Source organism: Xiphophorus hellerii, chromosome 20 (genome assembly GCF_003331165.1).
Source record: "Xiphophorus hellerii strain 12219 chromosome 20, Xiphophorus_hellerii-4.1, whole genome shotgun sequence".
In the NCBI taxonomy this organism is placed as follows: domain Eukaryota; kingdom Metazoa; phylum Chordata; class Actinopteri; order Cyprinodontiformes; family Poeciliidae; genus Xiphophorus; species Xiphophorus hellerii.
Window position 1 is genome coordinate 2,655,521 of NC_045691.1, and position 15,800 is coordinate 2,671,320.

General features: G+C 37.0%; 1 protein-coding gene across 1 annotated transcript in view; it reads right to left on the bottom strand.

Annotated features, from left to right (window-relative positions):
- LOC116711126 (protein-glutamine gamma-glutamyltransferase E-like) overlaps positions 1 to 11,795 on the bottom strand; it is a 13,381-nt gene extending 1,586 nt beyond the window's left edge. The window contains exons 1-13 of the mRNA XM_032550510.1: positions 11,672 to 11,795; positions 6,473 to 6,643; positions 5,141 to 5,395; positions 4,197 to 4,315; positions 3,744 to 3,872; positions 3,244 to 3,421; positions 2,442 to 2,577; positions 2,213 to 2,322; positions 1,949 to 2,064; positions 1,740 to 1,866; positions 854 to 1,029; positions 588 to 762; positions 327 to 490 (exon numbers count right to left, since the gene is read on the bottom strand). Of these exons, the coding sequence (XP_032406401.1) occupies positions 327 to 490; positions 588 to 762; positions 854 to 1,029; positions 1,740 to 1,866; positions 1,949 to 2,064; positions 2,213 to 2,322; positions 2,442 to 2,577; positions 3,244 to 3,421; positions 3,744 to 3,872; positions 4,197 to 4,315; positions 5,141 to 5,395; positions 6,473 to 6,643; positions 11,672 to 11,705 (1,890 nt within the window). The 5' untranslated portion in view covers positions 11,706 to 11,795. The remainder of the gene's footprint in view (positions 1 to 326; positions 491 to 587; positions 763 to 853; positions 1,030 to 1,739; positions 1,867 to 1,948; positions 2,065 to 2,212; positions 2,323 to 2,441; positions 2,578 to 3,243; positions 3,422 to 3,743; positions 3,873 to 4,196; positions 4,316 to 5,140; positions 5,396 to 6,472; positions 6,644 to 11,671) is intronic.
- Positions 11,796 to 15,800: the final 4,005 nt, after the last annotated feature.

Below are 15,800 nucleotides of genomic sequence, written 5' to 3' on the forward strand. Positions count from 1 at the left end.
GTTTCAAACAAAGTCACTGCACAGTTCCACACTGTAAAAAACAGTGTATCTTCAGCTGTTTGCTAATTGCTGCTGGCTAGTCTGAAGGAACTCTGAGGAGGATCTTGAAGGCGGGGCTAGGTCCAACCAGGCGTTTATGACAGCTGACTGGTTGCCATGGAGATCAAAGGATTTCTCAAACATGCATAAAAGAATCAATGCGACACCCCAGGTTTGTTTTTGATGAGGGAATAACATTAAAACACGATGGAAAGTTAAATGATACTGCCCCTTCAATAGGTGGGGAAGAGTTCACTTTTAAAAAGTTAAATTTTTTCTGTACTTACAGTGATGGAGAGTGGGGGGTTTATGAGCACAACTCTGTCTGTTGCCAAGTACACGTTGTCTTTATTCTGTAGGTCAGTGATGACCGCTGATATGCTCATGGTCCGGCGTTGTATCATGTACTTATGGTAGACTGAGAATGGGACCTTAATAGGGACAATCAGATCTAAAACAAACCAAAAAAAACAAGCAAACGTGAGTTCATGATTGTCAGATTTATATTTCAGATCCAAGTTTTCAAAGAAAAAGGAAAAGCGAACAACCTTTCCTCGGCAGCAGCTTCTGCTCTGTGACCTCGGTCTGGATGTTCCCCTCTGGCTGGCCCGTGTATTTCATTGCCTGGACGCTGATGTTGACGGAAAACGTTCTGGTGGCGCTGCTGTCACTGCTCAGAATCATCTTCATGTTCACATCCTTGCCGTTCTCTGGCTTGGAGACCTGCATTGGGAACCAGAGGAAAGTGAAAATTCAGTCTCTTCTTCATAACAGTAGACCAGAAGAGACGTCTAACACGCTGGACGAAGGCTACCTCTTCAAATCGGATGAGCAGTTGTGGTTGTGAAGGATCAGGCGGAGGTACGGTGCTCATCGACGACTCTGGACCCAAAACCCTGTCACGAGAACCGGCAGCATCCCGCAACATCGTTGATCCATTTACGATTTTGTCGAGAGCGTATGCAAAGACCTTTCTTTCCTCCACAGTACCTGTATCGGGTCAGTCAAAGAAGCTGCGTGAATAAACAAGTTTCATCACAGCATTTCAATGCATTAACAGCTTCATGGTCAGCTGATCTGAGTCTGTAAATATCAGGTTTCCTCCAGTGTTGTTTGATTTATTTGTATTATTTTTATACAGTAGCATGGATAGTAAAGAGGTTAATAAAACATAAATAATCTTTAGCAGACAATTATCTATTCAAAATGATAATGGTGTTTGATTGTACATATACAGTATAACCCACAGAAACACTTCCCTTTATTTAAGTTTTGTTGTTGATATTTTATTTACAAAATTTCCTGTCAACTTTTAATATTTTTTTACAAACAAAAACATGGTGGAGCAACTGGTGGGCTGCCCTAGAGCCTCTAACACCGGGCTTAGCGCTTATATATATATATATATGTATATATATATATATATACAGTATATGTTTAAGGTTTCTCCAGAAGCCCGGTGGGAGAAGTGGGCCCTACTAAAATAATGAGTGTTGCGCTGTTGGTTGTGTTGTGATGTTTTATCTATGCAGTACTTTATAAGACGATTAGGATTGGAATAATATTTGCTTCAGTAATTGAGTATTAGAAATGCTAAATGTTGCATGCCCTATAGGCTGATCTTTATTGTAAACATCTTGTGGATAATCAGAGCTTTAAAAACACAGAGCGCCCCCTGCTGTCCATGCAGGTGAGCCCACCTTCTCTGTACTTGTAGGTGTCTGTGATGTCCATCCTCTTGTATGAGCCAACCGCCTTGGTGGAGATGAACTGTCCAACTGTCTTTGTGTCAGAAAAGATTTTTGTCCTGGATCCATCACTTCTCACCTGGTAAGGCCATCAAAACCCATCATAAGCATCAAGCTTTTCTTTTATTAATGGTATGGTTCAGAGTTTACTCTGTACTGACCAGCCAGGAAACGGAGTCAGCGTTGACCTCGGCGAAGACAAACGGGATGTCGTATTTAAGATCGATTTCTCCGTTCCGGATGGCTGTCACTGAGGCCGGGCCGCAGCAGAACAGACCTGCAGACACACAGGCAACAGATTATCAAGTTATTTTATTCAAACGTTCACCCCACTTGTTTAAGATGAGTACAAACAACAAGTTGATGAGAATTAAGTCATGTTCGCAGAATGTTTTGTTTTGCAGTGTAGGGAAGGCTTTCCGTACCTTCACTCCTTTCCTGTGGTGTTGGATCCACAACCTGCCAGCCATCATATTTCCCATCTTTTGCCAGGTCTGGTCGTCTCATCCAGCCCTCAACCCAGACGTGGAAGTTCCTTAAAAAGAGAGCACAATAGTCAGACTCCCAACAAACCTGCTAAAATAAAAACCAACAGACATTGAGAAGTTTTCAGACTCTGTGCTTCTTTAGAGCAGTAAATACTGAGCCTCTCACCAGATACTGTCTGTGGATTCCCTCTCCATCGCTCCGTTATAATTAAAGTAGTTGTCGATGGTCAGATTCTTGTTGGTGTCATGAGCCGACTGGAAGTTGGTGACGACACGGCAGGGAATGCCCAGCAGCCGCATCACTGAAACCACGCATGAAAAATTCAGGAAAATGCTTTTTTTCCTCCACCTGGTTGATCTTTGTAGTGACTTTATTTTTGATTATTAACGCTGCAATATGTACCTTTTATTAAAAAAAATATGTTCTTTTATATATGTGTTGAAACTGTCACCATGTTGTGACATTATGGTATGAGACAGATAATCTGAGAAAAATGAGCTCCTCTGCCTTCTCCCAATGCTAACTAGAAACAACCAATCAGATCCTGAAGGCGGGTCTTAGCGCTGTCAATCACAATCCCTTCATTTCTCTTTACTACGCTGCAGCTAGCATAGCCTGTCGAGTTAGCATGGTGGTGAAAAAACAGTTTTTCTGTAATGGGGAGTTGTTTATACGCCATCAGCACATTTAGCAGCGAGTACACGAGGTTGACTGACACCTTTAAGCCCCTCCTCCCGGCTCTGATTGGTTGTTTTTGACCGGAAGCTGTGCATTTCTTCACCGCCTTTGATGTTGCGGTCTCCTTCCGAGGAAGTGAAAGAGATCCATCTTTTCACAGATTATCTGTCCCATAACAAACCATGACAGCATGGTGACAATATTTAAAAAACATTCTTTATTATAATTATATACTGCAGGTTTAATTGAATATTTTCAGTGAATGGAGAAGCTGACAGTCAGACTTTACCAGAACACATGACGCCGGCGAACACCCAGCACTGCCCGTATCTGACGGAGCGGTAGTAGGAGTTGTACCACTGCTTCAGGATGGCGTAGCTGCCGCTCCAGTGGGTGGGCGGGAGCCCGCCGCTGTAGTCATTTCCCCAGTTTCCCATCACAACGCCGCCGTCATCAGAGCTGTTGACCTGAAGGAAAGTTAATCACGCTTTCACTTCAGCAATGCACACGAATCCAAAGTTTTAAGTTTCTGCTCCGAATGTAAGAAAAAGCTTTCATGGTTAACTGAAACTAACAAAATAACGAAATTTGAAATAAATGAAAACGGTAATTAATGGGAAAGGATATAACTAACTGTGTGTTTATAAAACTAACTAAAGCAAGCTGAGATATAAAATCCTTCATTTTTGTGTCACTAATGTGTTTATTATTCTTTCAAACTTATCTGACATTATTTTCTCCAAACTGAGAGCCGTAAACCCGCATGCTGACGAAGGGTTTGCGGCCTACCATGGCGCTGACCACCCGGCTGACGTAGATGGGGTTGCAGCGAGCAGAAACGTCATCAGATGGATTAAGCCAGTTTTTGATGTTGCGGTCGAGCATCTTCATGCAGATCTTCACCATGCCCTCCTCAAACTGGACAAAAAGACAGAAACGATAAACTACTGCTCTTAATCTGCCGTTTATCCACGGCTGTGGGATAAAATCTAAACACCAGGTGTCAAAACTAAACAGTTTATATTCAAACATCCAAACACAACTATGTCCTTAACTTTAATAAGGTGAACTAAAGTTTTCTGAAAATATAATTGAGAATTTGCTCCTGAAAACTTAACACAATAATCCAATAAACATTCTTTTTAAAAATAAACATAATGGCAATTTAGTCTCATCTTGAAGGAGTTCAGTAACAACGCATTAAGTTTTTATTATGTTTATGAGTTTGGTTTTTGTTTGTACCTGCCCAAAGTCCCAGGACATTGGAGAGATGTAATCTCCGCTTCCTCTGTAGATGATGCCCTGTTCGTTCAGCACATACTCCCGCCTCTCCTCCTCCTTGGGCAGAAACACCCAGTCATCTGCAGAGGCAGTCAAATAATACAGAAACTGGTCAATCAGTTCAAGAAAACACAAAAAAAACTGTTAGAAGGGATCAGCTTTTAGAGGGGAAAATAAGGGAGAAATTCTTATGGATGATATTTAGATCTACGTTGAAATTGTTTCATATCTGGACCAGGTCTAAATATTGAAAAGATAATAATTTACTGTCCATATATACAGTATATATACTGTATATATATATATACAGTATGTATACAGTATATATATATATATATATATTGTATATATATATATATATATGTAATATATATATATATATATATATACAGTATATATATATACTGTATATTATATATATATATATATTATATATATATATATATATATATATATATATATATATATATATATATATATATATATATATGCATTTTATATTATTGCATTTTATATATATATATAAAATGCAATAAATGCTTTTTAAGTGTTATGCAATATTGCTTTTATATTTTCTACAAAATAGAAATTTTTAAAAAAATTTTAATTAAAAATGTCATCATCAATTTTTAATTATGATGATTAAATATGTCATTAATTAAAGCACAAACAAATTTAAACAGTAATTTTTGGGTCAAAATGGTTTCTTTTGTCTATTGAAACACATTCAATACTTAAATTAAACCACAATAGGTGAGTGTGTGTTAAATGGGTTAAGTGGTCTGAAAAAGTCTGAGGAACACTGAACTAGAGTTAATTTAGAAACTTCTGAAAAGCTCACTACATCCACTCACACTCAAAAACAAACAGAAAGAAATGAAAAAACAAATAACCCACAAACTCACCAGAACTCCACGGGTTGAAGAGGACAGAAAAGTTTGCCAAAATCTTTTCCTTGTCCTTGAGGCTGGCAGACAGAGTGTATTCGCCGATGGGAGCGTCAGCTGGCGGTGAGATGATCAGAACCAAGACTCCGGTCTCAGGAGAAGAGGTCCGTTGAACCTCTGCCTTCCACACAGCCTTGGCTGAAGCCGAATGCAGCGACCGGCCCGGGACGCCGAAGCGAGACTTCGTCCCCAGATCCTCCGATGGATCATTTCCTGCAAACAGACACAACTGAAGGAGTAAGGCAACAATTCTCTGTATGTGTGTATCAGTTCAGTTTTTTACAATAAATATATGAAACTTTATAAAACATAGATGAATTTATAGGCCTAATACAAATAAAAATTGCTATTAAAAGGGCAGGATGTAACTTTAATGGAAAAAAAAAGTTTTTTACATATTTGTTAAACTGTCTCCATGTTGTGACAGTTTGTTACAATGAAAAAGATCATCTGTGAAAAGTTTGACCAAAAACAACCAATCAGAGCCGGAAGGCGGGTCTTAATTCTGTCAATCAAGCTCATGTACTCGCTGCTAAATGTGCTAAAAGCGGAGAAACAACTTACCATTACAGGAAAACTGTTTATCTGTCATCATCTGTGGCTATGCTAACTAGCCTAGCATTCACAACTGAAGCTTGCTAACAGGAAAAGTTGTAGTAGCACGGAGCAAGAGGAAGGGGCAGAGCAGCGCCATGGCAGATTATGATTGACAGCGCTAAAACCTTCCTCCTGGCTCTGACTGGTTGTTTCCAGTTAGCACTGGGAACACTGGGAGAAGGCAGAGGAGATGGATTTTCTCGCAGATTATGTGTCTCATGCCATACTGTCACAATTTTAACAAATATCTATAAAAATATTTAGCTTTAAATTAATTACACATTCCTGCAACATTAGTGATCAATAGAAAGTTTTATGTCTTTGACATTCTCTCACATTTTGTCACAAACTTCAACATGTTTAATTGAAATTTTTTTAGATAAACTAACATGGATAAATATCAACGCAAAGGCACTAAAAGGCTTATAGCTAAAACTAAAAGGTTTAACTGATGTTTGGATGGAACTGAAAGACATTTTAAATATCAAAAATAGATAAACAAAAGAACAGAGACAACAAATAAAATGAATTATGATGTCTGTAAACAAAACATCCAGTTTTTGGTAGAAAGAGAAAAACAATAAATCATGCAAATGGAAATTATTGAGCTTCTTTTAATCTATCATGTGATTAATCGATTTATTACTTATTGTAACAAGCCTAGATACCAACAATTAATTTAAAGACACCAACCCGTCCCCACAGTCATGATGAGCTGATCAAAGCCGAGGTTGAACGGTTGAGTCAGTTTGAGGGTGAGTTTGAAGGCTTGGCCTCGTCTGACGATCAGCTCCGTCACCGAGATCTCACTGGTGTGATGCTCATTGTTGTTGGTGCTACTGTGGAGGTCCACTGATCTAAAAACTACAAAAACAAGAGCGGACAGACAAAAATAAATAAGAATCATAACATTAACCAGACAGAACTAGATTTAAACATTCAGAGCAACATAGAGACAATTGCATAGTCGGCCTTCTGTCATTTCCAAGATTAGAGGATTAATGTCTCAGCAAGACATAAAGAAACTCATCCAGACGTTTATCTTTAGTCACATTCTGACTAAAACCAGGAAGATAGAGCACCACCCAGTTCTACATCACCCAGTTCTACATCACCAGTTCTACATCACCCAGTTCTACATCACCAGTTCTACAAACGGTTCAAAAGCACTGTCGTCCATCAAAGCATCAGCGATCTCTCAGGTCTCCACCTGGGACATACCCTTTCCGTTTCGTTAATGTTGAGGTGCTTTCGTAATTTGTAATTGTGCTTTCAATTTGCTGAAGTGGTTTGCACCTCAGGGCCACCGTAGGAACAAACTTCTAGAAAACTCCAAAACAGCTGAAACACTGAGCTCCTTTAAATCTAGACCACAAGTGTCAAACTCAAGGCTTGGGGACCAAATCTGGTCCGCCGTAGCTTTTTATGTGGCGCTCTGGACTCTAAATTACATCAATAAGTTCCTCCGGTTTTTCACAGATCTGTAAAATTTACACAAAATTAACAAATCTGCTAATTTTTTTCTGATTTTACTGCAAATTTTCTCAGAACTGATCAAAAACATTGAGTTTAATCGACTGCTGAATCAGCCTTACTTGATGTCAAGTTATAGTCCATGAGTGATACGGCGAGTAATAAAAAATCTCATTTAACTTCATACATGAGCACAAATATTGTAAAAATAAATTCCTTACAAATATTTCAAAATTGGCATCACAAAATGTGCAATTTTGATATCAATAAAACAGTAAAGCAATCACAAAATCCTGGAGAAACAGCTAGTTAATGATGTTTGAACAGTTTAATTAATATATTCTGGCCCTTTAAGATGCTTTTGAACCATAATAAATTAAACATTGACCAACATATTTGATGCATGTTGATGATTTTGATGATGGCACTTGACATTATATTATGTTTATTGCTTGTTTCATTGTTGGTTACTGTATTATGTTTTTATGTTGCAAAGCACTTTGAACTACCTTGTTGCTGAAATGTGCTACAAATAAACCAGAGTTTACTTTTATATTTACTTCTTTTGTGATGTCTTAAATTATTTTTTACAGTGTTATAATTTATGTAGTTAATGCCATTGAGTAATTAACAAGGTCAAAGTGCTTCTCGTGGTTCTAAACCAGATTGTTCTGTAAACCAATCCGGCCTGTTCAGGGCAGCTGGATGCAGACGGGGAGTGGTGAGTGTTGAACGTTGCTACAATCTATCTGTCAAAAGTCTGCTGACATACTTTGACAGCAGAAACTGGGTGTGTTGGTTGCTTAATTTACTCATCCCAGCCTGTGTGTAAACGGGGCATGCCAAAACAGGAGAGTACAATGAAGCACACCCTTTCCTTAACCTCTGCAGCAACACCCTCAAGAGTTTTGCAAACATTGCAGAAATCCACAAACCTCATGCAGAGAAAGTTGGATAAGGAACTGTGAGTAAATAAATCCAACCACAAAACAGATTGAGCAACATCTGAATGTGGATTTTGCCCCAGAAAAGAACAACAAAGAGAAAGTTTGGGTTAAATGAATCAATAATTGTAATAATAATATTGTGTAACTATGAATGAGTGTGTAACGAAAGTGAGCTACAGGTAAGCATATTAAATGACTGTATTAAGGTTGTGAATTCTGATTCTAATCCTTCTAATTCATTTACTTTTTCTGGCTTTTTTAAAAAGAGCAACACCTACACAGGTTACGATTCTCTGGAGAACTAAATGTTTTTAGTTAGTTAGAAAATCCTGGCTAAAATGCAACCAAATAAACATTCAAAAACTGTTGCAGCTGCTGGATGTTGTAAAACAGATTCCCTCATTAAACGCAGGTAAGAATCTCTTCAGGAGCGTAAACATCCAGGCGTGTGTTAACATGATGCTCAGAGGAAATGTCTGCAGCCCAGAAAAGAAACAGCTTCTCTCTAATTATCTGGCAAAGATTATTTTACAAGCAGTTTAAATAATGACAAGTTCACCGTGTGGTCAGGTTGTGTAAGAAAAAAACCCAAACATTTCTTTGGAGATTTGAAGTCGATGGCAGGACAGGTATGAAAATATGTTAAAAACTTTCTCCAAAATCTGCCCATCTAAGCTGTCCGCCAGAACTTTTAGGGAAATATTCTTCTTTTCCAGAACAGCCTGGATTAGAAATGTCGGACCTTAACAGCAAAATGTTTGGAGAAAACCAAGCACAGCTCACTAAACCACCATCTCAGGTTGTTTATCTGTGGGTTTGGGTTCGTATTTGTCCTGGTCATGTTTGTTTCTTTGTGTTATTTTCTATTTGTTAAATTTAAATGAGATTTTTGCTTCAGTTAGTCTTATCTAATTCTCATCCCTGGTCTCATTTGGTTTTCTTTTCACTTGTGTTGAACAGAGTCTGTTATCTTCCAGATCACATGTGTCAAACCCAAGGTCCGGGGGCCAAACATGGCCCGCCGTAGCTTTCTATGTGGCCCTCAAGGCTCAGATGCTAAATTATATTAATCCATTTCCTGTGATTCTGTGATTGTGGAAATTCACGTAAAATCAACAGGTTCCCCGCTAATGCATAACCCTAAGTCTATTGTAAATTTGAACTCCCACCTGTAGGGGGCAGTATTTTGTACTTTTACGACACCGATGCCTGAGTCTTATTTGATGTCAGGTTATTAGTTAGTCTGTGATTGATGTGATGGTTAACAAACTCACAATTAATTTAATACATAAATGTAAATATTGTAAAATTCCTTAAAAATATGTATAGATTAGCGCCACAAAAGTAGTGATTTCATTTGTAAAAAAAAGAAAATCACTAAATCAATCATGACATCCTGGAGTGACTGAATAATGTGAAAAGATGTTTCATTTTATGAAGTGCTTATAAAAAGCAGAGACAGTTATTTATTAATATTTTAACAATTTGTTAATGGGTTTTATCAATACTTTAAGAACATTCCTGATCTTGATTTGGCCCAAAATGAAAATAAATTTGACACGGCTCTAGATGTCTGGTTTAATTTCTCGTTTGAATTTATTCCTGTAGTCCATCCTGTTAATCCAGCTCATGTTTTTCACCTGGTACCTGATTAGTTTCCCCCTCACCTGTCTCACAGTGTATTTAAGTTCAATGCTTTTGTCTGGTGCAGGATTTGTGTGTTTTTACGTCTGTAGTTTGGCGAACACTCATGTTCATGTCAAGTTTAAATAAATCTTTATCGTATCTTCATCGTGCCACATCGCCGTTCACATTTCGGCTTTTCCTTTTTTTGACCTTTACCAGACACCGAGACACTGAACACGGCAGCAGATTCACTGTTTGAACTGCTCAGTAACTCTGGATAAAAATATTTTCTTTAATCCCAAATAATCACAGCTGAGAGATAGAGTAATAAAAATATTTATCCATTTATAGATTAATAAAATCTGTCAAACGACCATTAGAAACAGCTCCAGGTTATTCCATTAGCAGGTGAATCACTTGCTGGATTAATGTTTCACTATCTGTTTTTATATTCTGCAAATCAACACTGTATCGAATTTGAATTACAACACAAAAATTTATTTTTGTAAAAGCCACTAAGTTGCGGTTTAATTCTGACAAAGTTGCCTGGAAGTTTAATGTTACACTTCCAAGGTGTGTTCTGTTGTTCTTGGCGGTTGTACATGTGAGAGGCAGAAACACTTGTCTGCCTGAAAGCTGCTCCACATTCATCTGTAAAGCTCACGCAATTAAAGAAAGACACATTCAGAGTTACTCAAGTGAAGAAGAACAAATAAATAACAATTGTTCACATTCAGACTCATCTCAATCTAATAGGCGCCATGCTTAACTGTAAACCTCTGCAAAGATAATCATCATCTCCTCTGCTTGGTCTGCTCTGCTTCTCCTATTTATAATCATCAATAATTTTAAAGTTTATTGTTTTTTTAAATCCAGTGACTTCATGTAAAATCTGAATTATTTTGGATTGTTTTAGATGAAGTCTGTGTTTCTGCTAAGCTGCCCCAGGGGAAGTTTGCTTTTTTTTATATTAATAAAGAAATCTGGATGGATTTTGTAAACTTGAGTTATTGTTATCGTCTCAATCAAACAATCCTTTGTTTGATTATTAAAAATAGCAAAGTAACACAAAAAAGCAAAAAAATCACTTTTCTCATGAGCCAAAATCAATTTACAGAATATATAAGCAACAAAATAAAAGGTGTAGAAAAAACCAAGGATGGGAAATTGCATAGTCAGCTTTGTTATATCACCACTTTTTTGATAAAAATGCAAAAACATTTGTTTTTTTTCTTTGCAATTTTGCAAAGTTGAACTTCAAGAAGAGAATGGAGATAAATGGTGTTTTATTATTTCTTCATAGTCTTGGACAGGATCACACATACTCTGAAAAAAAATATGTTGTTTTAAAAAGCATAAAAAGTTCTGATTTATTCACCAAACTTGTCTTAGCAGCCGTGATATAACAAGGAGAGTATTTTGGTGCAGAAAAAGAGAAAAAAAACGAAAATATGTTATTCTTGTAAATGTTGCCATGCAACCAAATCTGACACACTACAAACTGATCAATCTAAGCTTTAAGAAACCGAAATGGTCTTTTAATGCTGTGAGGACTCCCACATTAAAGCCTGAGATCATAAAGCAATTTCAGTGTCTTAATAGCAGCCATTTTTCTTTTAAATCTTGATCCGTTCTGTCTGGGCGTAGCTGTGTGCTCTTTATATTTTTAAGGATTATGTCCATCTGAGACGAGTTGAAGCATGTTGAATATTTATTGTGCGGTGGAACTGTAACCAAAATGTCTCCCAGTTTTAAAATCTCCAACGAAAAGATTTATATGCCATAAACTTAAATAAATACTTTTAATCTGTGTTGAAAAGCAAATATTGGAGTTTTCCTACTGCACCTGAGCTGTAGTCAGTAGGCCTGTTGAGACTCATGGCTGCTCCTGTCGCGTTTCTCTTCCTGGGATGATGAGCTGAAAGCAGTCTGGTTGACACCAAGCGTGCACTGCCTGATAACTCTGCAGACGCTGCTTTTAAAGTCCTTGTCACACCCAGCCACATGCCATTTCTTTGAGAAATGGATGGTGCAACCCAGTCATGCATTCTGTGGAAATTATCCCTTTTTTCCAAGTATAACAATTGTATTAAAGATTTATTGCTACCCTAAGTTACCAAATACTATTTTTCTGTATGATTGTGCCCTTCACATGACTCTGACTGGGGTTGACACATTAAGCAATAACAGCAAATATTAAAGAATGAGCTCTAAAGATTTATTACAGTGTTTTTAGTTTGCTGGGTAAAATTGGTTTCTTCGTTCCCGCAGTTTGTCGGATAAAATCCTTGACAAGATGACAACGAGGAAAACAAAGGACACAAATAGAAATGTTCTTTCAACTCTTATTATGATATATTGAACTTAAAATTACTCAGAAATAAAACTGAAATGCTATTTAATGCATAGTCAACACTCATGCAGCTGCAAAAGTTTCATAATGTTAAATTTTTTTCTCATTTTGCTATCTTAGAAAATGTAGTGAATTATATTGTGATGTTATGATTCTGCACAGGGAATTTAGGATTCCACCATCTAACAGCCAAAAGCTTGGATTAACAGATGGAATAAATACTCAGGTCATTATTCAGCTAAATTTAAAAAGGGGTTATCTAGAAGTCCTTCAGTGGTTTAGTTTGTTTTTCAGCTGATTTTTTGGAAAGACGCTGGAGATTTTTATGAGTTTTGTTCTGTCTGTATAGAGTGATTAAACTCAGTTAATCTCATTATAAATAGAACTGCTCTGTGAAGTATAATTTCTGGATTTTCTACCCACTGAATGAAGAACAAACATAAAAAATGTTTTAACCAAAAACCAGACGCGCACCTGCAGTTTCAGTTAAAGTTTTTAAAGATTTTTATTGAAAGAAACTGATTTGGGGGGGGAATAAAAAATTTGTTACTTATATGAATTATTGTCATTTTCGTCCATAAAATACCAATATTTCCACTTAACTTTATATTTTGGTCTGCCTGATAATGCATTTTTTATTAAATAATTGTTAATTACTTCTTACTTTTACTTGAAGTAGCGTTACTCTTACCTGAGTACAATTTTTGGCCCACTTCTGGTTATGTTGGAGAACTTTATGAGTTAAAAAAAGAAGCTCTCCAATGAACAAAGTTTGTTATTTTATCTAACCAAATGAACACGTGGTGGCTGAAATGGATTTTCTCCGTCTGGTTCCTACATTCAGCCAGATGGAGTGAGGAGATCCATCGTTCCAGATAAAAGTTCATCAATTAGAAGTGCTTCAAACATCTGACTGGAAAGTTTCCTGGAGGTGTTTGGTTGGATGTAAAGGGGAAATGTGATGACTAAGGTGAGAAAATGTGTCAATTCACTTACAGTGAGTCAAACCCTTTAGCCGATGCCAGATTTTGTGAGAGCACGTTTTGTTTTTCTCTAATTTCTGACAAACAGTTGAGGGAAGCTGAAATTAGGTGGAGTCACATTTTGAGAGTGTTTTCTCTCAAAAATGTATTAGTCAAAAAGTGACTGTCATGATTATAGCACTTGGTGTGGACAAAGAGGGAAAGAATGGCATCTTGAGAACAATCACGACGTAAGTACTTACATTCCTATTCTGTCTAATTATAATCCATCCTATTTGCTTTCACAGTCTGTTGGTAGTGTGTGGCTACCAACAGACTAAATATAAATCTATTGCAATCTTAATGAATTCAAGAAAAAATAATTACATTTATCGTGTAATTGTAGTTAATTTAAATAATTGATGTTTCTTTTCAGCCCAATGATTAATTTTTCTGAAAACTAGAGCCGCTGTCCACGAGATCAACCGAGAAGAAGTTATTTTTTCTTAAATAAAAATGTTTCATAATCTTCTGAGCATTAATTATAGATGTAGATATTTGCTCATGTAGATAAGAGTAAAGTTGAGGAGAAGCAGAAAAAAAATGGGTGTGATTCCACATATAGAAGCTATGAAAAAGAAGCAGTTAAGTGGGAGCGGCTGAGGTGCGGCATTTCCCCCAAACTTTCATTATTTCATCATACCAGCCGCACATGCACACATTCTCACACATGAAAAAAAGACAGTGATCATACCAGGAACTGTCCCACAGAGGCAACTAAGGCAAACAAACACACACACATGTTTGCGTGACCATCTTTGTGGGGACTTTCCATCAACTTCCATTCATTTCAACAGCCTAAACCTTACTGTAACCCTAACCAACCAAAACTCAATTCACACCTTAGTCCTAAATCTGACCCCTGACCCAAAAACAGCGTTTCCCTTTGTGGGGACCTGGCTTCGGTCCCACAAGGAGCAGTTGGTCCCCACAAAGTAGTATGTGTCAGGAAAATGGTCCCCACAAGGTATTAGAAACGCGCGCACACACACACACACACGCACACACGCACGCACACACACACACAATAGTTTGTATTGTGTGTGTGTTAGGACTTTGAACTGACATCCATCCAAAACTTATGTATTTTCCTGTAATGTCTGTGAAGACAATACCTGATTGAAAGAAAGGATTATCTCCTCAGACTCTCAGTGACTTCTAGAGGAGCTTCCTGATGATACATTCAATTAAATTATGCAAATCTGAGCAGGTAACGAATTAAAACAATCAAAACTATTACCCTCAAGGACTAGAACTGGCTAGTCTTATAGAGACTGTCATTGGTGTGATTTTAAGGCTTACAGATAGATTTGGTAACGCCTGCTATTGTAAAGTAACATTTCAGAGGTGACTCAAGTTATCTGATTTTTACTCTGGAACAAATTACTTCCTCAACACCAATTTGGAGAAACAGAAGACAAAGGAAAGATGGGTGAAGATGATTCAGTTACAAAAGTGCATTAAATCCCTTCAGTGAGATAAACAACTAAAATTAGAACAGCACAACTTGTCACACTATTATCCCATCTCATTGTTTTCTGACCTCTTTCAAACGCTCCCAACAAGCTTCACTGACAGGAACAGTTTCAAAAACTGAGCCTGAATACAAAAACTGAGCCTGAATACAAAAAATCGTGCCTGAATACACGACACAAGGACAAAATTCAAACATTTAACAAAAGTTCAGCTGTGGAAAAATCTGGATGAGCAAACCTTATAAGAGCCATTTTTGCCCTCAGTTCAGAGAAACAAAATTTCTTCAGAGTAACTAAAACTACAAGAATTGAATAATTATTTTGACAATATCTAATCAAGAAAATTTATTTTGTTGTCTTAAACTAAAGAATGATTCTATTCTTGTTTATAATTAAAAAAGGAAGAAAAACCAATATATTTTCTTCAATGTAACAACATTTTTAGAAAAACCAAAAGACACTTACACTTTTCTTACACTTTTAGTGCTACTTTGCATGTACTACATGAGAATGATTAGCAAAAACTACTTTAGCATTTATCTTGTCTTTATATTTTAAAACATTGCTCAGTTTTCAGCATCGTGGGTTTTAGCCACTATGGAGGGTCTGTAGGGGTAAATGCAGCTCCAGAGTCACATGTTTTATTGGTTTCCATCTATTCATATGCTTTGTTTTACCTGTTTACTGGTAAATTTAATGTAATTTTGTAAAAATCCTTGTAGAGCATTTTGAATGATCTTGCCATTTTTTACTGAATGTAAGAGAAAGTCTGCTGTGGGTGTAGCTCTAAATATCACCAGTTCCTTTACCTGTAATCAACAAGTGAGATGGTAATGATCCGCATATTTTATACCTTATTAACAAGAATTATGGCTCTTTAATGACAGGCAGTCTGGTGCGTTGTCCACCTGCTCTGCCTCCCCTTCAAACGCTGAACAAAAATATAAACACTTTTGTTTTTCGTCCCATTTTTTATGAGCTGAACTCAAAATCTGACATTTCAGCATCTTTTATTGTGGCACACCTGTGCAATAATCATGCTGTCTAATCAGCATCTTGATATGAAACACCTGCAAGGTGGAAAGGCTTACTATCACAGACTTAGACAGATTTGTGAACAATATT